The sequence below is a fragment of the Pongo abelii genome, chromosome 19 (assembly GCF_028885655.2).
Source record: "Pongo abelii isolate AG06213 chromosome 19, NHGRI_mPonAbe1-v2.0_pri, whole genome shotgun sequence".
Lineage (NCBI taxonomy): Eukaryota > Metazoa > Chordata > Mammalia > Primates > Hominidae > Pongo > Pongo abelii.
Window position 1 is genome coordinate 53842903 of NC_072004.2, and position 22104 is coordinate 53865006.

The following is a 22104-nucleotide window of genomic DNA, read 5'->3' on the forward strand; positions in this document are numbered from 1 at the left end:
AAATACTTTTATATTATTTTAACCTGCTTACCCGAAGCTTTAATGGGGCAACATTCTTCTGAGTTCCACTCCAAAGTTCCTGTACTAAATCACCATAGCATTTAGCCATATGCCCCTTCATACCAATGGGATTTGTCCTAGAAGTTCGAGAGGAAAATTTGTTGCCAAAGATTCTCATAAATCACAATCATGTGGGCACAAAAATGCCTAGCATCTCACATCAAAATATCTTTTCTTTTTGAAACAAGAGATGTATTCCTTGGCCTATTTCATATTAAATAGGGCAAATAAAATAAAATCTTTCTCCCGCAGGGTGAAAAAAGAGGAAATTTAGGTGATATTGGGTTTATATCAAAGTCACAGGTTAAGAGGCCAGTGACTCAAGAAAGATTACCTGTTGAGTTCATAAAGATGTCTCCCTGAGATAAAATACTGTGTCAGTGGCTGTGTATTACTAACACACTGGATGCTTGAGTTCATGAAGCATGTGTTTCCCAGGTTGCTTAGACCTGTGGCTCCCTTTTCTGTGGGAACTGGAACAAACAATATGAGAACCAAAGCTTAGCTGTAGTAATATGCCATGGCACAGTTACTTATATTCAATGAAAAGATTTTTTATAACTCTCATAATCAGCTAAATGGTGCTAATAATTCTCTAGCAGGTCTTTGAAATGCTAGAGAAGGCTTTTCATGGAGTGTCTGGCCACAGTGATGATCCATGCTCATTTGTAACCCAGAAGTAGCAATTATTCTTTTTAATTGCTATGATTTTTCAAAATAATCCAAACAATTCTTCTTCTAGTATGCCTTTTAAAACATATAAATTATTTAATTGCAGAGTTAGAAAGAAATTTAGAAAATAATTTGATGGTGGGTTTGCCAACATCAAATGTTGCTTCAGGAAAAAAGAAAAAGAAGAAGGCCCTAATTACTTTTGAACTAGAAAATCAAAAGTTGTTAGCACTTCAATAGTTGAGAGAAGAAAAAAAAAAGAATACATTTAAAATAATCTCTTTAAAAAATAATACTGGAGACTTACCCTTGTGTCTATCTATTTTACTACTATTTGCTATAAAAGACATCTCCTCAGGCCAACTCATATCTTTGTTGCGAACTGGAAGGACAGATAGGAATGTGTTAATTTCTTATCTATCTAATTTACACCCACTCGATTGCTTCTTTTTTTTTTTTTTTAAGACATCTTATTCCTAAATCAGAAGTTTTAAAATCTAGTTAATTTTAGTACATGCATTGCTTAACGATGAGGTTACATTCTGAGAAATGCATCATTAGGTGATTTTGTCTTTGTGTGAACATCACAGAGTGTACCTACACAAACCTAGGCTATGTATGGTATAGGCTGTTGCTCCTTGGCTACAAACCTGTACAGTATGTTACTGTATTGAATACTGTAGGCAAGTGTAACACAATGGTAAGTATTTGTGTATCTAAACATGTTGGAACATAGAAAAGGTACAACTAAAAATACAGTATTATAATCTTATGGGACCACTGCTGTATACAGGTCTTTTGTTGACAAATCTTTTTGCAGCACATGCCTGTAATTGGCTCTAAAACCATTCCTATTCTTCATATTGAGGACTTTAAAGTCACTTGGTTTGAATAATCTTTTCCCTCAATTACCTACTTGAAGTAAAATTATACTCAACCATCTACAGAAGTAATTAAAGTTCAGAAACAATGGAATTTCTTATACTTAAAACATTAGAAATTACAACTCTTTCTTAAATTGTAACAACTGTCAGAGTAATTTATTCCTTTTTTTTTTTTGAGACAGTCTGGCTTTGTCCCCCAGGTTGGAGTGCAGTGACGTGATCTTAAGTCACTGCAACCTCCGCCTCCTGGGCTTGACTGATTCTCGTGCCTCAGCTTCCTGAGTAGCTGGGACTACGGGCACGTGCCATCACTCCCGGCTAATTTTTGTATTTTTAGCAGAGACAGATTTCACCATGTTGGCCAGGCTGGTCTGGAACTCCTGACCTCAAGTGATCCACCTATCTCAGCCTCCCAAAGTGCTGGGATTACAGGAGTGAGCCACTGCGCCCGGCCTATTCATTTTAATACAAAGGCAGCTAACAACATTGCCACAAAACTTGATGGGAAAAGATACACTTAAAAAGTTTTTAATGGCATGTGCATGCCAGTGTGTAAATCTATGAATATACAAGTAGCTCTGTCAGTGAGTAGCCAATGTTGGTCACTAATGAAAGCCTGTGCTACTAACTATGTAAGAAAGTTGTTTTCTTCACTCAAACTCAAAGCAGCAACTTGAAAATTTTAAGGAACTATAAATTTGTAAACTGAATTCACTTGTTTTTATCTACCATTCCCATCCTTTGTCAGTCAATGACTAAAAACAGAATATTTTCCCTTTAAAGCAATCTAAATTGTATGGTAGGATTACATAAGAGTTCAAAGGATTTTCTTTTTCTTTTTTTTCCAAAGGGTTTCTTTATCATAAAAACATAATGATCAAATAATAGTTGTCTTGGAGAAAATTATAAAATGGGTTATTAGTAACTCTTTAGATTCTTCCCCTTGAAAATTTAATATAGATGCATGCTTCCATCTTGTACCTTCAATTACCAGGTGTTGTTCATCCTGGATTTTCAAATATTCCAATTTATGATCCTCATCATCCAGAAGAGTAAGGTAGTTCTGTGTAAGGAGGAGGAGATGTTTTTGTTATTTGGTTAGTAAACTTGAAACAAATACAGAGATAAAAATGAGTAACAATAAAAAAAAAACTTCTTTGTAGTTATATCACAAATATCTGGCCTACTATAGTTGTTCATAAATATTTATAACTTAGGTGGCAGTATGAGAGAAAGACAATGTGTACTTCATAAGCATTATCTTTCTCTTTTTTAAAATTTCAATAGGTTCTTGGGGAACAAGTGGTGTTTGGTTACATGAATAAGTTTTTTTTTTTTTTTTTAAAGATGGAATCTGGCTCTGTTGCCCAGGCTGGAGTGTAGTGGCGCTATCTCAGCTCACTGCAACCTCCGCCTCTGGGTTCAAGCAATTCTCCTGCCTCAGCCTTCTGAGTAGCTGGGACTACAGGCTCACACCGCCACGCCCAGCTAATTTTTGTATTTTTAGTAGAGATGGGGTTTCACCACGTTGGCCAGGCTGGTCTCAAACTCCTGACCTCTGGTGCTCCAGCCGCCTTGGCCTCCCAAAGTGATGGGATTACAGGCATGAGCCACTGTGCTCGGCCACACCATTAGTTTATAATGTAACATATAATCTTTGTAACATGTAATCTTTATATATAACAATAATCTTTGAAAGATGGTACTGTCCATGGTGATCAATTGCTATTACGGATCTCAGAGACAAATATTACAAGTATACATATACTAACTTAAAAGATGAACTTTTCACTGATATCCTAGACATGGCTTTTAGCATAATTACTATAGGCAAAATCCCCATACTCATGAAATATGATTTAACACTTAATCAGCCTTGTGCTCTTTGGCAACATATGTACTAAAATTGTAAAGAAGTTTAGCAAATTTCTTTTACTATTTAAAATTAAACAAATACCAACAATCAGGCTCTCCATGACTCTTGAGATGCCTCTTACCTCACTGTTGTATAGCCACAGGCGCATATCTTCCTCTTTAATACGCAGCCTTTGAGATAGATATTCGTGAATTTCCTTGATGGTCTGCATTCGACTAAAACAGCCTGTATAGGCTAACACCCGCTTTAAAGGTGCATTCGGAGAAGGTACATTTCCTATGGTTACAGTAATCACAGTAAGAAAAAAGGCAGATGTGAAAAAGAAGCACCCCTCTCAGCAATGGGGACCATACTATTTTAGGAAATAATAATGAGAAATGAGAATTACAGGTGTAATAATTTTATAAATGAAGAGTACCAAAAAGCTTTAAAATGCAGGCAGGAGACCAAAGTTCTTTTTGTTTGTTTGTTTGTTTGTTTTTAATAGATGGAGTCTTGTTATGTTGCCAGGCTAGAGTGCGGTGCTGTGATTTTGGCTCACTGCAGCCTCCACCTCCAGGGCTCAAGCAATCCTTCCACCTCAGCCTCCTGAGTAGCTGGTACTACAGGCACATGCCACCACATCTGGCTAATTTTTGTACATTTTTGGGTAGAGACAGGGTCTTGGCCATGTTGCCCTGGCTGGTCTCTAACTCCTGGGCTCAAGCGATCCACCTGCCTCGGCTTCCCAAAGTGCTGGAATTATAGGCGTGAGCCATCAAGCCCAGCCTTCCAGGTGTTTTAAAGTGAGTCCAAAGCCTCAACTTTGAAAAGATGAGCAAAGGCCCAAGGCCCAAGGTCCAAATAATTGGCAATATTTGGATACCAAGAAGAGTAGGAACATGCCAGAAAACAATTGGCATTGATATCTGGCTGCACTCAGCTGTGTCACAGTCAACAGCAAAATGAAATAAAACTCAGTGGAAAAAAAAATTAAGACAGAGTTAAAAAAAAAACAAAAAAACTCAGTGGAGAAGATAAAATGAGATGGGATTTGAATCCCACAGATAGATAATTGGATTCACCTGGTCCACTTTCCTAAACTTTCCTTGAATCACTAATCCCATCACTCTCAGTCATTAAGTAGCTCAATTATCTGGCACAGTGGTACAACTGCACCAGAAAACATATGTATATCTATTACATATCAATTTAAAAAAAGAGAATTTGACATAAAATTCTAAATAGGTATAGACTCTACATAGCCAAACAGAGTTTTTTATTATCATTATTTGAGATAAAGTCTCATTCTGTTGCTCAGGCTGTAGTGCGGTGCGGCAATCATGGCTCACTGCAGCCTCAACCTCCCTCATTCAAGTGTTCCTCGCACTTTGGCTTCCCAAGTAGAGACAGGGTCTCTCTATGTTGCTCAGGCTGGTCTTGAACTCCAGGGCTCAGGGAATCCTCCCACCAATCCTTTGGTCTTGGCCCCCCAAAGTTCTGGGATTACAAACTGAGATTACAAGTGTGTGAGCTACCACACTTGGTCAAAACAGAGTTTCAGACTGAAGCCAAGAAGTTTCCCATGGCCAAATAAATAAGTGCCCAATAAGGAAAAAAAATCATATTAGCCTGTCCACCCAGTAAGATGACGACAGACATGACCTTGAATTCCTGAAGGGCTAAAGGTAGAAACAAGAAGAGTGGTAACACAGGGGAAAAGAGTAAAGAGTGAAGGAAGAATATATCAAGTCTCACTACATACTTCAAAAGAGGAGGGGTATGAAATGACAAGAGATCATGGAAATCAAAGAGAGGTGGCAAAAAAAAAAAAAAAAAAATCATTAAACCCTGGTTAACTATTCCGCCAAAAATCTAGACATAACTTGGCTTAAAATAGTCTTCTCTGCTGAGGCTGTTTTTTATTGAGCAATCCAACTTAAAAATATAAACTTATCAATATAATGTACATTCCAAATAATTTTCTACCCATTCAATTGTGAGTTAGCTTTTTTCTTCCTGAAACATGCTTTTAGTGAGTCTTCTCTACTAAATAAAGCTGAGAAAATATGTGCATCATCTACTTTTTTAGAACTTCAGAAAAGGAATTCCCTCACTTAAGGTAGGCTAAAAAGTCACCTAAAAAACAATGACTTCTATAGCCTTGTCTGTAGAAAAGGCTACTTTTAAGTAATTATAACTGCAAGAAGGTTTGAATACTTGTCACTTCAAAAGGAATAAAAGAGCCTAGTAAACAGCTGTAATAAATTGAGTATTTGAGAAAGAAGAACATTATGTTATGGCAGAACAAAACCCAACCCGTGATCAGTTTTTAAACACATAGCAAGCAAATCTTTTACAATCAGCAAGCAAAGGATAATCTCTAAAAGAAAACAAAAGAGCAAATTTCTCCAATTATACATTTTAGGATTAGTGGTAAGATTACAGCAAGAAAGCGTATTTTTATAAATTTTAAAATGATTAATGATTGATTTCACAACTAATTAGCAAGGAATAAAATTTGAAATTAAAACCAAATTTGGAGCATCTGAAATATGCAGTTCTAGGATTCAGAAGCATATAAGTATGGTATTCAAGTCAATCTCTATTGTCCTAAGCCACAATATGAAAATTTGAGTTTTATAAAGTTTTTATAGCATAGCTCATTAAGCAGGCAGCCACTTACTATACATACTTTTGTGCTTTTGAATAGCACCAACAAATCTAATGGAATTTATAGAAGCAGCAAAAATCTAGGATCAGCACAAGAGTTACAAAGAATACCTACTAAAAGCGCAACAACACATCTTGCCACTCATGTTATCTTTCTTTTATATATTTTTTTGAGACAGAGTCTCGCTCTGTCTCCCAGGCTAGAGTGCATGGCGTGATCTTGGCTCACTGCAACCTCTGCCTCCTGGGTTCAAGCAGTTCTCATGCCTCACCCTCCCGAGTAGCTGGGATTACAGGCACCTGCCACCACACATGGCTAATTTTTGTATTTTTAGTAAAGATGGGGTTTCGCCATGTTGACCAGGTTGGTCTCGAACTCCTGACCTCTGGTGATTCACCAGCCTCGGCCTCCCAAAGTGCTGGGATTCTAGGCATGAGTCACTGCACCTGGCCTCATGTTATCTTTCAAAGAGAATTGAAAAAGTTGTAATGGGTGCCATGGAAGCAACGCTAATCCTTCTAATGGAAAATTAAATCAAGAATGTTTCATAAAGGTTCTATCTTACTGTTCCTTTTTTAAAAAATGGTTTTCTTCACTTTTTATTTTTTTTAAGAGACAAGCTCTTGCTCTGTTACCCAGACTGGAGTATGGTGGCACAATCATAGCTCACCACAGCCTCGAACTCCTGGGCTTAAGAGATCTTCCCACCTCAGCCTCTTGAGTAGCTGAGACTACAGGGCACACCACTGTGCCCAGCTAATTTAAAAAATTTTTTGTAGAGACAGGATCTTACTATGCTGCCCAGGCTGGTCTCAAACTCCTGGCTTCAAATGATCCTCCTCCCCAGCCTCCCAAACTGTTGGGATTATAGGCATCAGTCACCATGCCCAGCCTCACTGTTCTTTGATTTTGCTGTTTTCCCCAAAGACAAAGTTTGGTAGACAGGGGCCAATGCTTTGCTATAATTATTACGAAACACTATTGAAAGAATTCTTACCAAACAGGCCGAGGTGGATGGATCACAAGGTCAGGAGATCGAGAACATCCTGGCTAACACAGTGAAACCCCGTCTCTACTAAAAATGCAAAAAATTAGCCGGGTGTGGTGGCGGGTGCCTGTAGTCCCAGCTACTGGGGAGGCTGAGGCAGGAGAATGGCGTGAACCTGGGAGGCGGAGCTTGCAGTAAGCCGAGATCGCGCCACTGCACTCCAGCCTGGGCGACAGAGCAAGACTCCATCTCAAAAAAAAAATAAAAATAAAAAATAAAAGAATCTTCATATATTATATGAATACAACCTTTAATGAAGATACAAAACTAACTTTGTTCAATTTCAAAGGAGAGCAAGTACTTATTTTGGTCAGGGTTCAGAGGTAGTTCTTGCATACTAAGTTATTTTAATTATTATAACATGATGGTATTATTAACATAGTCTAAGAATTTGTGTAAATGGTTGCTCATTATTATTAATATTATTTTTTGAGATAGAGTCTCACTCTGTCACCCAGGCTGGAGTGCAACGGTGTGATCTTGGCTCACTGCAACCTCCACCTCCTGGGTTCAAGCAATTCTCTTGCCCTAGCCTCCCAAGTAGCTGAAATTACAACACCACCACGCCCAGCTAATTTTTGTATTTTTAGTAGAGACAGGGTTCATGTTGGCCAGGCTGGTCTTGAACTCCTGACCTCAAGTAATCTGCCCACCTCAGCCTCCCAAATTGTGGGATTACAGACATGAGCCACCATGCTCAGCTTATTATTTCTTTACTGCTGAAGAATAATTTCAAATATTTGCAAAGCAAAAGCACAGAGCAAGTCTTGCCCATCGGTAAAAGTTTAACCTTATAGAGAAATGAAAGGGGAACTTTTTGCATGTTATACATTAAAATGGGAACTACTTTATATGTCATTTTGATAGGCTTGATGTTTTTTCAAAGCAAATATATCACTTTAATCTTCAAAAATATCCCTTTTGCTCTGCACTCTCTGTCTCTTATATAAAGCCTCTTTAGATCAAGCATGAGAAATGTATCATGTTTTGTCAAAAAACCAAACAACAACAAAAACCTTAAAAAACAAAAAAGGTGATAGTATAAAAGGAATTGCTTTTTACAAATTTGAGTGGAGTTGAAAAGACCAGTCAATGACTGGTATACTACTGCTTAGTCTAGTAACAATTTACAATGGCTTGTCTCAAAGAAATAAAGCATGTAAAATCTATTTCTATTTATTTTCTTTGTAAGTAGAAAAGGAAACATCCCATCTCAGTTTGCTGTTGGGATTTTTGCTTCTACCCCTCATCTAGTCTTGTGCATGACCATAGATCTAAGCCCTGTAAAAATTAATTACTGAGTCTGTAGGAAAGCTGATGGGAATGTGTATCAATACAGTGGCACCAGACTTCGAGCAACGTAGTTTTCACCATTTTTTTTTTAAGGAAATGCATGGTATTCTTGCTGCATTCTTAAGTTACCTCTCGGTAAATGCTGAGGAAACATTCTCAGGCTCATCATACCCATATTCACCCAGATGTTAGACTGCTGTGTCCGAGTGGCAGGCTGCTGTCTCAGGAAGAGAAGATAGCGGGGAAATAATTCCAGCTCTGGGATGTCTGTCTTGCTGTTCTTGATAACCTATTGTTTTAAAAGATAAAAAGAGATCACTAAAAAAAGAAACAAAACTTGTCATTTTAATCTAACTTCTGAGATTTATTTCTAAACCAAAATGTCCAACAAGTTCACTAGCTACATTTCAGTAATTACTGAAACTCACACATTTAAGTTATATGGATCTGATTACTGTTAAATTCCTGCTCCAAAACCCATTTCCTAAGATTATAACTCCTTGTAGATATCTTCTCCCCTTTTATTTAAAAGCAGGTAACAACACTGAGGAAAAAAAAAACCCTTAAGTATTATCTATAATTCTACTACCCTCACACCATAAGTCTTTTCATTTTTACATATTTCATGTATATAAATGACTGATATTTTAGGGACAAATTCATAAAAATTGAGTTACAAGTCAAAAACTATGGAAGTATTCATTAGCTATATAGTCATGCTGCCATCTAAAGTTTAGCAATTTACATTATTGCCAGTAATGTGTAAGTATACTACTCTCATAAAACCTTATCACTGGACATCATTTAAAAACATCCACATTTCATTAATATGAAGAGTATTATAAATTGCTTAAATTTTTATGTTTTGTACTAGTAGTGAGAATACAACTGTTCCCATATAAAAATTTACTATGTTCTACTTGCGTAATCAGTCTGTTCACATATGTTTTGTCTATGATTTAAACAAAAAATTTGGATGTTAAAAAAACTCAGATTTCACATTGTTGGAACAGGATTTTTAAGTAATTTTAACCTGCTTACAAGCCCACAGACACAGGAAAACATTTAATTATCAAAATATTGTTGTAAGAGTAGTACATTATCAATTTCATATTCTAAAAGGATAGCAGGGTTAACACTGAAACTCTCTTTTTTTTTTTTTTGAGACACAGTCTCGCTCTGTCGCCCAGGCTGGAGTGCAGTGGCCCGATCTTGGCTCATCGTAAGCTCTGCCTCCCAGGTTCTTGCCATTCTCCTGCCTCAGCCTCCCAAGTAGCTGGGAATACAGGCGCCCGCCACCACGCCCGGCTAATTTTGTTTTTGTATTTTTAGTAGAGATGGGGTTTCACCGTGTTAGCCAGGATGGTCTCGATCTCCTGACTTCGTGATCCGCCCGCCTCGGCCTCCCAAAGTGCTGAGATTACAGGCGTGAGCCACCGCGCCCAGCCAACACTGAAATTCTTGAAAACAGAAACTCTTACAGAGTCTTTTAAGTCTCAGGTGACCAAGCTTTATTTTCCTTTACTCTCATAACCAATATCTTCTGCAACAGAACTTTTTTTTTTAGTATCAAGAGGGAGCAATAAAGAATCAAATAAAAACAACACTACAGGCCAGGTGCAGTGGCTCATGCCTGTAACACCAGCATTTTGGGAGGCCAAAGCAGAAGGACTGCTTGAGACCAGGAGTTTGAGACCAGCCTGGGCAACACAGCAAGATTCTGTCTCTTAAAAAAATTTAAAAATTAGCTGTTATGGTGGTGTGTGCCTGTAGTCTTAGCTATTGGGGAGGCTGAGGTGGGAATACTGTTTGAACTCTGGAGCTTGAGGTTATTTTTCATAAATGTAATTATTAAGAACTCAAAATCAACATCAAAATTACATTAGTCTGTTTTATAACAGATTTTTACTCTTTTTAGAAGTTAACGTACCATATCTCATCTATACAAAACCTTCCTGGCATAGGGAAGTTTTAGCTTGGACATTATAAAAGGAAGAGTGTTTCTTTTTTTTTTTTTTTTTTGAGACGGAGTCTCGCTCTGTCACTCAGGCAGGAGTGCAATGGTGTGCAGTCTTGGCTCACTGCAACCTCTGCCTCCTGGGTTCAGACGATTCTCCTGCCTCAGCCTACCAAGTAGCTGGAACTACAGGTGCGTGCCACCACACTGGATAATTTTTGTATTTTTATTAGACACAGGGTTTCACTATGTTGGCCAGACTGGTCTCGAACTCCTGACCTCATGATCTGCCTGCCTCAGCCTCCCAAAGTGCTGGGATTACAGGTGGAAGAGTGTTTCTTAATATACCAAAACAAATCCCACCAAAACATCTTGTTATATTTTACTGCATCAACAATGTAAAAAGAGTGTCCAGAGTACCGAGTGCTGTTTACCGTGTAAGCACAACAAATGGTGCTATATACTAATATTTTAATATAATATTCTGTTATCATATGTTGTGATCTTTTATATGCCCCTCCTTCAAAAACATAAACCACAAAAATCCACCAAAAGCTACAAGAAGAATCCAATCCCTAACTAGATACCTGTGTGATCGTTGGGAATAGTAGTTTCAGAAATAACCTCTGCATCACGCCCTACATTCACTGAACTTTTTGGCACTGGCTCTTGGCCTGTCTTCCCCTCCAGCCTAAGTTTCGCATATCCTAGGTGATGTCTACTTTTATGTGGATAACACATTCAACAGCCTCCTATTTCCTTGCCTTTATTTATGAATGAATGAATGAATGTGAAGGAACCTAACACTGAACAATCCACATAGGTTCAGAACACTCTTCTACCACAAGGTAAGAGCTAGTTTGTGGTTAGTGAGAGTCACATAGAAAAAGTAACAGAAGACCCCCATCTATGACTGCTTCTTATATAAGGCACTATTAACTATACTTACTGGTCTAGGTAAGGCCAGGTTTGCTCCATACCAGTGATAAAGTGCTCTCCACACAGGTTCTGGGACCATTTCATAATCTCTTCTGTGAATCAGCTGTGGAGTTCGTTTTAATCGTCCTCCTTCTAGCGTTAATGATGTAGCCTGAGAAAGAATAGAATGACAATGTTGACTTTCAATATTACAAAGGTTTTTGGGTCTCAGCAATACCTAGATACAGGAAAACAAACTCATATATCACCATCCAGTTTCATGTTGCTGGAAAAACTTAATTTTTTTCTTTTTTTTTTTTTGGCGATGGGGCCTTGTTCTGTCACCCAGGCTGGAGTACGGTGGCGCGATCTTGGCTTGCTGCAGCCTCCGCCTCCCGTGTTCCAGTGATTCTCCTGCCTCAGCCTCCCAAGTAGCTGGGATTACAGGCACACGTCACCATGCCCGGCTAATTTTTGTATTTTTAGTAGAGACGGGGTTTCACCATGTTGGCCAGGCTGGTCTCAAACTCCTAACCTCACGTGATCTGCCCACCTCAGCCTCCCAAAGTGCTAGGATTACAGGCATGAGCCACCACATCCAGCCAAAAAAACTGAATTTTTAATGAGAGATTTTTATTTTTGACTTTCAAAATAAACTATGTAAGAAATGAAACTCAAAGCATATCATTTGGAAAAATCACTAAAGCACTTGAAATAACTTCACAGATTTCTTTCAAACAATAAAAAATACTAGTTTGGAAAAAAAAATTCATACATAGCATATGTGAAACAACATTTTCAGAATAGCTGTCCTAAGTAAGAATAACAATATTGCCAAGGGTTACTAAACTACTTCTATGTAAGTTCTAAATCATAAATATTCTCACAGAAATGTACTATACAAAGAAATGTCCATCTATAATACAGTAATTAAATGAACCACCAATCTTTTGCTATGTGCTAAAACCTCTGAAATGAAATTTATTAATAGCTTGCAAGAGAATAATTTTAAGTTTAGATGTAAAATTACTTACCTTTACTGGTTCTTGAGTTACTAATGGCTGATTATCAATAGCCCCTGGTTTCTGAGGGTTAAGGTGCAACAAAATATTCCCATTGGCTCCCAGCAAACACTGGTTGTTATTGTCAGAAGTGTTATGTTGTCGAGCAAAGCAAACATCTGCCCCTGGTGTGGCAGAATACAGAAAGCCTATTAAAAAAAAGAGGATGGAATCTCTTATTTTTAGTTATTATACATAAACAGGCTTGAGGATATTAACTCAATGCCCATGTATTGTATTACTCTGTTGACATGTCAGTACAGATTCAGATTCTGGTAATTCTGTAGAAGACAGGAAATGTTATCCTTCTCTGAACAATACATAGCATGGTACTAAAAATAAGAGCTTTTAAAATTATTACCAAATGAACATTTGGCCACCCTCCTAGAATATCTAATAATTCATAATGAGAATTATATGTCCTCCGACTGGAAGGGAAGAGCTGGGCTAAGCAGCTGGGCTTCTACATAGCATCCTTTAATTATTTTCCTCAAACTAGAAAAATATTCCAAATGTTCTTGGTAGATAATGGTGATATGAAGTCACTAAATTAAAGGGAAACTAAAACAAGAACTCCAACAAAAGAGTACTGGGGGCTAGATCCTATTGTATCTATGAACTCAATGTCCACGAGTTCTTTTGAAAGAAATATATGATCTTTACAATAGGAAAATATGCACAGAAAATGATTAACCATGGCTTAGAGTTGTGAACCTCAGTGGTATTTTAAGGCATTTCAACTCTCAACTACATGCTAATCTTTGGTAAACAACCTAGCAGTCATCACTTTGTAACCTTCTGCCTGTGGTATGCAGCCTTTTGGTGTCACAGGTTATATGGTAAGCACATACCAAACAGGATCTTTAGATGGGGTTAAGAAATAATCCTCATGTTAAAGCTGATGACAGCACTTCTAGGATCGCTAAGTGATCTTTGTAATACCAGAAAGGGAGGGAAGAAGCAGATTCTACAAGGAGCTTTGTAAAGAAAATGCTGGCTCTGTCCAATTTGCTTACACCTTCCACAGAAAAAGAAAAGAACATCTTGGAAGAAATAATAACACAGGCCAGGAGGAATGGCTCATGCCTGTAATCTCAGCACTTTGGGAAGCCAAGGCTGGAGGACTGCTTGAAGCCAGAAGACTGCAACCAGCACGGGCAACATGAGACCTCGTCTCTACAAAACAATTAAAAAATTAGCTGTGTGTGGCAGTGTACACCTGTAGTCCCAGCTACTAGGTAGGCTAAGACAGGAGGATCGTTTGAGCCCAGGAACTGGAGGTTACAGTGAGCTATGATCATGCCATTGCACTACAGCCTGGGCAACAGAGCGACACCCTGTCTCTTTAAGTAAATAAATAAATAACAATAGGGTAAGACTGAGGGTTCTGCTACTGTACCAGAATAACAGCAATCAACTCAATTCAGCTGGGCCATAGAAATACCATAGCATCTTCCTTGTAGGTGTGGAAACATGAAGTTTTAGGTAAGTACCAAGGCCTAAACGGAATTATGGGAGGCATCTGAATTCTTTCTCAGTATTTTAACAAAATAATCTCCATATTTTGGCCTGAAATATACATAGAATCTGATGTGGGGTGCATTTAATTTAATTATGTTTATGGCTAGAGAGAGTCCTGGAGATGACTATCTTCGAAAATTTAAATTTACTGACTAAATAATTTAATAGCAATAGGGAAAGATGGGGCTTGATTGATGAAAATAGTGAAAATAGCCGCATGTGATGGCTCATGCCTGTAATCCCAGCACTTTGAGAGGCTGAGGCCGGAGGACTGCTTGAGCCTGGGAGTTTGAGACCAGCCTGGGCAACATGGCAAAACCCTATCCCTAAAATAAAAACACAAAAAAAATGGCTGGGCATGGTGGCGCGTGCCTGTAGTCCCAGCTTCTTAGGAGGCTGAGGTGGGAGAATTGCTTGAGGCCAGGAGGCAGAGGCTGCAGTAAGCCATGATTATGCCACTGTACTCCAGCCTTGGGTGACAGAGCAAGATCCAGTCTCAAAAGAAAATAGTGAAAATATTTCCATATTGAGAGATTTAATGAAGTATAATATGGAAAAGAGGTTTTCTTCGTAAAAATACTAATATATTCAAGAATTTTACAATTGACCATTTCATTCAAAACTTATTTCTGTTAATGGAAGCCTGATCTCCTACTACCATATTCACTACAGCCTCTGTCAAATTAGACTGCCTTAATAACTATCCATGGGGAGGCCGGGCACAGTGGCTCACGCCTGTAATCCCAGGACTTTGGGAGGCCGAGGTGGGCAGATTACGAGGTCGGGAGTTCAAGACCAGCCTGGCCAACATAGTGAAACCCCATCTCTACTAAAAAAATACAAAAATTCGCCAGGCGTGGTGGCGGGTGCCTGTAATTGCAGCTACTCAGGAGGCTGAGGGAGGAGAATCTCTTGAACCCAGAAGGTGGAGGTTGCAGTGAACAGAGATCGTGCCACTGAGCTCCAGCCTGGGCAAAACAGTGAAACTCAGTCTCAAAAAAAAAAAAAAAAAAAAAAGAAAGAAAGAAAAGAAAGACCTATCCATGGGGAATAAACCAATAAACCTCAGGGGAATAGGTCATATTTACCGCTGCCAGCAGTTTCTGAGGCTTCAGATGCAGTAGAAATGTTGTCTGAAAATTTCTCTTCTGTAGTATTCACATAACTGAGGCTGCTTCCAATTCTATCTTCGACCTGCTCCATAGGATGGGCTGCAGTTCCAAATGAGTATTTTCCTCCATTCAAAACAGATGATGGCTCAATTACCACAGGGCTGGCATCCTAAAATCAGGAAATCAGAGAATAAGAAGCAAAGTTGAATAATCTGACAACTATGTAGTCTTCAGAAACAAATCTCACAATTATTTATTTTTTTAAGTCTCCTGTGGTTGGCCACAGACATTTAAAAACATTCTAATACATAGCTATATTTTAATCTCTTTAAGGAGGAAAAGTATGTATATAGATAAAATTGGCAAGGTAGACAAAACAGACTGTGAACGATTTTGTGCCACATAAAGTAATTTAGACTCTATTCTGTTGGCAGCCGTTTTTTTTAACATTAAAAGTAAATAAAGTTTACATTTTTTTCTTTTCTTCCTTATTTCCCATAGTACATGAATGTATATAATTTTTTTATTATTAAAGATTACATGGTCAATGTAGAAAATATAGAAAACATGAAGAAAACATCACATGTATTCAGATTCCATCATTTAGCAATAACTGTGTTTTAGTTCTTGTGACTGAAAAATATATATATTAAAAGATGAGTGGTGTATGTACATAGAATGAAGGGCAATGCTATGACTTATAGCTATGTGACCTTCTACAATAACTGAACACATCTTTAATCCCAGCACTTTGGGAGACCGAGGCAGACGGATCACTTGAGGTCAGGAGTTCAAGACCAGCCTGGCCAACATGGTGAAATCCCATCTCTACTAAAAATACAAAAATTAGCTGGGGGTGGTGGAGGGCTCCTGTAATCCCAGCTACTTGGGAGGCTGAGGCAAGAAAATCACTTGAACCCGGGAGGCGGAGGTTGCAGTAAGCTGAGATTGCACCACTGTACTCCAGCCTAGGCAACAGAGTGAGACTCTGTCTCAAAAAAAAAAAAAAAAATCAATCATATTTTTTTCTTTCACCAAACATTGTATTGTTTATATAGTGCTAATCTCTAATCTAACATTTCATATTTTCTCTATTTCTGTTTTTAACAAAGAGAGAACAGTCCTAAATAGCAGAGTCTTCAAAAGGCAACGCTATTAGCTGGAATTTAATAATACTATTGCCTTCTATTTCTGGCAAGCGACACTAGTTTTCTTTTCTTTTTTTTCTTTCTTTTTTTTTTTTTTTTGAGACGGAGTCTCACTCTGTCACCCAGGCTAGAGTGCAGTGGCGCGATCTCGGGTCATTGCAACCTCCACCTCCCAGGTTCAGGCGATTCTCCTGCCTCAGCCTCCCGAGTAACTGGAATTACAGGCGCATGCCACCAAGCCCGGATAATTTTTGTATTTTTAGTACAGACAGGGTTTCACCATACTGGCCAGGCTGGTCTTGAATTCCTGACCTCAGGTTATCCGCCTGCCTGGGCCTCCCAAAGTGCTGGGATTACAGGCGTGAGCCACCATGCCCAATCACTTTTTCTTTTTTTTTTTTTTTGAGACAGAGTCTCGCTATGTTGGCCAGGTCAGTCTTGACCTCCCAGCCTCAAGCAATACTCCTGTCTGGGCCTCCCAAAGGGCTAGGATTAAAGGCATGAGCCACTGTGCCCAGTGGACACAAGTTTTCTACTTAAAGTAGTGATATAAAGTTTCCTTTGAAAATATGATTAAATAACTAATTAATCACAACCAGTTATAAATTTCTTTGTTCCTTGTCTGTTAACCACTGCTTCACTTGAGTAGCCAAAAATTTTTTTAAATTTTAAGTAAAAATGGCATAATTATTTATGTAAGTTAACTGTATGGCATTATATGAGAAAAATGGTGACCATAGTTAAAAAAATGATTAAGAAGTAGGAATCTATATTACATACGAATTTTGGACCATCAATTTTTAAAATTTAGATGGTTCACCAAAGTAGTCAAAATTCTTTTTTTTTGTGAGACAGAGTCAAGCTCTGTCACCCAGGCTGGAGGTCAGTGGTGCGGTCTTGGCTCACAGCAACCTCTGCCTGTAGCTTCAAATGAATCTCCTGCCTCAGCCTCCTGAGTAGCTGGAACTACAGGCACCTGCCACCAAACACAGCTAATTTATATATTTTTAGTAGAGACGGGGTTTCACCATGCTGGCCTCGAACTCCTGAACGCAAGTGATCCACCTGCCTTGGCCTCCCAGCGTGCTGGGATTACAGGCATGAGCCACTGTGCCTGGCCTAGAAATCAAAATCCTGTAGACAAGACAGTAGAACCAAGTTGGTCTATGTCAAAAAAGAAGTATAAATTAGTCCTAAGTGTTAGTTTTCTTAAAGATAATATCAAGCTTCTCACAGCTTTTCTAATACGGAATCCATAACAACACAAAATACATTACATTTAAATTAGGTTTCTTTCTTTTTTTTTTTTTTTTTAATTAAAACAAGTTTTGGCCAGGGATGGTGGCTCATGTCTGTAATCTCTGCACTTTGGGAGCCAAGGTGGCTGGATCACTTGAGCTCAGGAGAGTTGGAGACCAGCCTGAGCAACATGGATAGATCCCATCTTTACAAAAAAACATAAAAAAAATAGTGGGGCATGGTGGTGTGCACCTTTAGTCCCCAGTAACCTGAGAGGCTGAGGTGGGAAGATGGCCTCAACCCAGGGGGTGGAGGTTGAAGTGAGTTGAGATCATGCCACTGCACTCCAGCCAGAGCAACAGAGCAAGACTCTTTGTTTTTTTGTTTTTTTTTGTTTTTTGGTAGAAATGGAGTCTTACTATACTGCCCAGGCTGGTCTCAAACTCTAGCCTCAGGTAATCCTCCTGCCTCAGTCACCCAAAGTGGTGGGATTACAGGTGTTAGCCACCTCACCTGGTTAAATTAGGTTTCAAAAGAAAATTTTCCATAAACATAAATGCCTTATTATTTAAATCAATTCAACTTTTCTTTTTTTCACTTATGCTTTTTGATTTATTTGGTCTGGAGTATAGCAAAGGCTCTTTTTTTTATACAGGGTCTTGCTCAGTCGCCTATAGCTCACTATACCCTCGAACTCCTGAGCTCAAGTGATCCTTCCACCTCAGCTAGGACCACAGGCATGCATCACCATGCCCAATAATTTTTAAAGTTTTCATAGAGATGGGGTCTCAATATGTTACCCAGACTGGTCTCAAACTCCTGGAGGATCCAAACGATCCTCCTGCCTTGGCCTCCCAAAGTGCTAGGATTACAGGCATGAGTCACCTGGCCAAAGGCATTTTTTCATTTTTAAAGTTCTCTATGTGATCTCACTACATATGCAGCCAGAATTAATAACTATTGCCCTAGTGAGGATTATAGTCTCATGCATTTGTTTTTATAATGTGCTCTAGATGTTGAGAGCTTAGAAACTGACTTGTTATTAAATCTGCTACCTGCTCTGGAACTTGTGTTTTAGAAGAAGATTTAGATTTTAATTAGTTTTCAGGTCATTTGCTTCTTGCCCATAAAGATGGAGCAAGACAGACAGCAAAATCATTTTGAAAGAGTAATAGCGCCACCTTTGAGAAAATTAAAGTCTTCCAAGTCACTTTGTTTTCCTCCAGAAAAATCACTTTAGTCTTGCTATAAGTGATCTTAAATGATGTTTCAATAACTATCACATTGTTGGCAAGGTAATCCGTTTATAAATTTATACTCACTTCTATATTCCATTTATATAAAGTTGACGCATTACAAATTACTTTTTTTTTCCTTCTTTTTTTGAGACGGAGTCTTGCTTTGTTGCCCAGGCTGGAGTGCAGTGGTGCAATGTTGGGTCACTGCAACCTCTGCCTCCTGGGTTCAAGCAATTCTCCTGCCTCAGCCTCTGGAGTAGCTGGGATTACAGGCACGCACCACTGCGCCTGGCTAATTTTTGTATTTTCAGTGGAGACAGGTTTCGCCATGTTGGCCAGGCTGGTCTTGAACCCCTGACCTCAGGTGATCCACCTGCCTTGGCCTCCCAAAGTGCTGGGATTACATGCGTGAGTCACCGCGCCCAACCACAAATTACTTTCTAAAAAGTTTGTAGTAATATATTTTGAGGAAGATTGGGTCTATTTGAGCAAACAATTTTCTTCAAGTTTTCCTCTAAGATGGGCATGTAAGAGAATTTCGAGGAGTAATATTTGGAATTGCATCTTAAATGTTTTAACATGTTTGAAAGTCTTACATGGTGCCTATGAATCTAAAGAAAATGAAACCATTCCTGTAATAATGTTTCTCATTCTGAAGAGCTCAGTCCATAGATTAAATCTATACATATCACTGGCAAGAAAACAGGATAATAAAAATATTACCAGGCATTAAATTTGCTAGGCTAAATTTTATAATAATTTGTGAATAGGATGATTCTAATAACTTCTCAGAGATTGCAACATTTGCCTCTAGCAACTGCGGTTCTACCACATGCTTTTAACATGGTACAGTGAGTAATACCCTTTGGACTTGGAGAATATGGGCTTTTCTTTGCTTCTCTTCCAATGCTCCAAACAAACTAGAGTGGTCTGTCTTCTCATTGTCTTTGGCTTTCTTTTCTATTACAGGCATCTGATGCTCTCACTGTTCTCCACTGCCTGAAACTGTCAGCACAACTCAGGTTCCTTCTTCCCCTTCCTACACGCTTATTTTTCTTGTTCCTTCTACCCTTCTTGGCTTTCAGTGAAATAGCTACCTTTTCATCCGATTAATCTTGTTACCACTTTCCTTCTATAAGATGAACAAACCAATCACAGTTATATATTGCAGAATCTTAGAGTCACTAGCTTTTTTTGACTGTTCATTTCTGGCTGCTTGCAGAAATTTTTTTCTAAAACATCAAAGGATCATGTTTTGTTTTTATTGACTTCAGGCGTCTGGAACTATTCAAAATTATCCTAGAATCCTGGTTTTCAGAAGATAGATTTCTAAATAGGTAAAGTTTCACCTGTAGAGAGAAATGTGCTCATTTTCTCTGAGTCAACAATTCACAAAAGGACGAGGTACTTATTTTAATATAAGAGAATTCTATTTTGAGATTTTAGGATTCCCTGTGAGTTGTATGACTAGTTTATGTGTTCTAAAATACGGGTCAAGATTCACCTTTTTCTCTATTGATGATACTACTACTTTTTATGCCCCGTACATAGGTATGTTACAAGAATCAATTATTTTAATTAACAGTTATGTCAATTTCATATTTCACTAGTCTGAAATGCTAGCTTTGGAAAAATAGAGGGCAGCATGGAGCAACAGATTAGGTACTAAGGCAGGACTCAGGACACTGAGCTCTAGAGTGCTAGATCAAGTAATAAAATAATTGTCTGATACAGCTTTGGGCAATTATAAAACCTAAGGACCTCAGAGGCTTCGTTTGTAAATTCAGAGGAGAGAGGTGTTTTATTCCTTTTATTTCCCCCCAACTACACATGTCTGAGGCAGGAAAACAAGGCTGCCCCACTCGTGGCAGTCCTGACGACATTCCTCGAGGGCTGCTCTTGGCCTCCAGCCTTGGCTAAGGAGAACAGGGACCCCCCCAAAGCCCATGGGAGAGAGGCGCGAAAAGTGATTTAAAGTACTTTCTAGCTCTAAAGTTACATGATAACTAAATAGGAAAATCTGCATGTGAATAGCAATAGCTGCTCCTTCATAGTTCTCAAAAAGGAAGAAAGATACACATTATGTACTACAATAATGATAAACAAAAGATTTCACAATTCTTCCCCATTTAAATTTTTTTAGGAGATTACACATAGAAGAATAAAGCTTGACACATTAAAGCGGGGAAAGATTGGTAAGATTCCATGAGCAGAGACACAATCAAATTATTCATGCTCCAGTGAATCAGCAAATCTGGGGTTAGCCACTTCTAAGAAAGGATGGCTCATTTTTCCTGATCCCTTGGTCTCTGATCTTTCCACTTAGTCTTGCCAGTATTTGAAACATACTGCCCTCACAATTAGTAATATTCATAAGTAAATATGTCATTTTATAAAGAGAAAAAATTAACTAAAACTAAGTACTATCTTAGGTAGGCAGATGAAGCTCTAAGATCAAATTATCTGACATGTCAACACTAATTTTCTTTTTTTTTTTTTTTTTTTGAGATGGAGTCTCACTCTGTCATCCAGGATGGAGTGCAGTGGCATGATCTGGGCTCACTGCAACCTCTACTTCCTGGGTTTAAGCGATTCTCCTGCCTCAGCCTCCCAAGTAGCTGGAACTGCAGGCACACGCTACCATGTCAGGTTAATTTTTGTATTTTTAGTAGAGTCAGGGTTTCACCATGTTGGCCAGGCTGGTCTGGAACTCCTGGTCTCAAGTGATCTGCCTGCCTCGGCCTCCCAAAGAGCTGGGATTGCAGGTGTGAGCCATTGCACCTGGCCCAATTTTTTTTTTTTTTTAAAACAAGGCATTTGTCAAAGCTGCCACATGGACTGGAAAGAGAAATTTGATTTTTTTTTTTTTTTTTTTTTTTTTTTTTTTAAATACAGAGTCTCATTCTGTTGCCCAGGCTGGAGTGCAGCGGCATCATCTTGGCTCTCTACAACCTCCGCCTCCTAGGTTCGAGCTATTCTTGTGCCTCAGCCTCTTGAATAGCTGGGATTACAGGCATACACCACCAGACCCAGCTAATTTTTGTATTTTTAGTAGAGACGGGGTTTCTCCAGGTTGGACAGGTTGGTGTTGAACTCCCAGCCTCAAGTGATCTGCCTGCTTTGGCATCCCAAAGTGCTGGGATAACAGGCGTGAGCCACCATGCCTGGCATGAAAGAAATTTAAATCCTAATATAACTACTGCTACTACTACCACCATTATTACCCTTAACCTTATATAGAGTTTCTATCTGCCAGGCACTGGGCTAAGTGCTTCACATGTATTAACTCAGTTAATTCTCATATCCCTACTTAAATAGATATTACTATTAATCTCATTGTTCATATGTGAAAACTGAGGTAGAGCAAGAAGTAGTAATTTATTCAAGGTCATAAAGCAAGTGCAAGGGACAAGAGTCCAAGCTC

General features: G+C 38.6%; 1 protein-coding gene and 1 non-coding gene across 4 annotated transcripts in view; both read right to left on the reverse strand.

Moving 5' to 3' along the window:
- The window catches only part of USP32 (ubiquitin specific peptidase 32), a 212039-nt gene that overhangs the window by 33675 nt on the left and 156260 nt on the right, over nucleotides 1–22104 (reverse strand). For 2 of the 3 annotated variants that reach the window (XM_063718751.1, XM_063718752.1), the window contains 9 exons: nucleotides 15032–15224; nucleotides 12396–12571; nucleotides 11393–11533; nucleotides 8616–8775; nucleotides 3614–3768; nucleotides 2598–2679; nucleotides 1040–1114; nucleotides 395–533; nucleotides 32–137 (listed from right to left, as the gene is read on the reverse strand). In XM_063718751.1, the coding sequence (XP_063574821.1) occupies nucleotides 32–137; nucleotides 395–533; nucleotides 1040–1114; nucleotides 2598–2679; nucleotides 3614–3768; nucleotides 8616–8775; nucleotides 11393–11533; nucleotides 12396–12571; nucleotides 15032–15224 (1227 nt within the window). The remainder of the gene's footprint in view (nucleotides 1–31; nucleotides 138–394; nucleotides 534–1039; nucleotides 1115–2597; nucleotides 2680–3613; nucleotides 3769–8615; nucleotides 8776–11392; nucleotides 11534–12395; nucleotides 12572–15031; nucleotides 15225–22104) is intronic. The other variant, XM_054536994.2, reaches the window with a different exon arrangement.
- On the reverse strand, nucleotides 20509–20640 carry LOC112129808 (small Cajal body-specific RNA 20). The gene has a single exon (XR_002912160.1). It is a non-coding gene; the product is annotated as a small Cajal body-specific RNA 20 (non-coding RNA).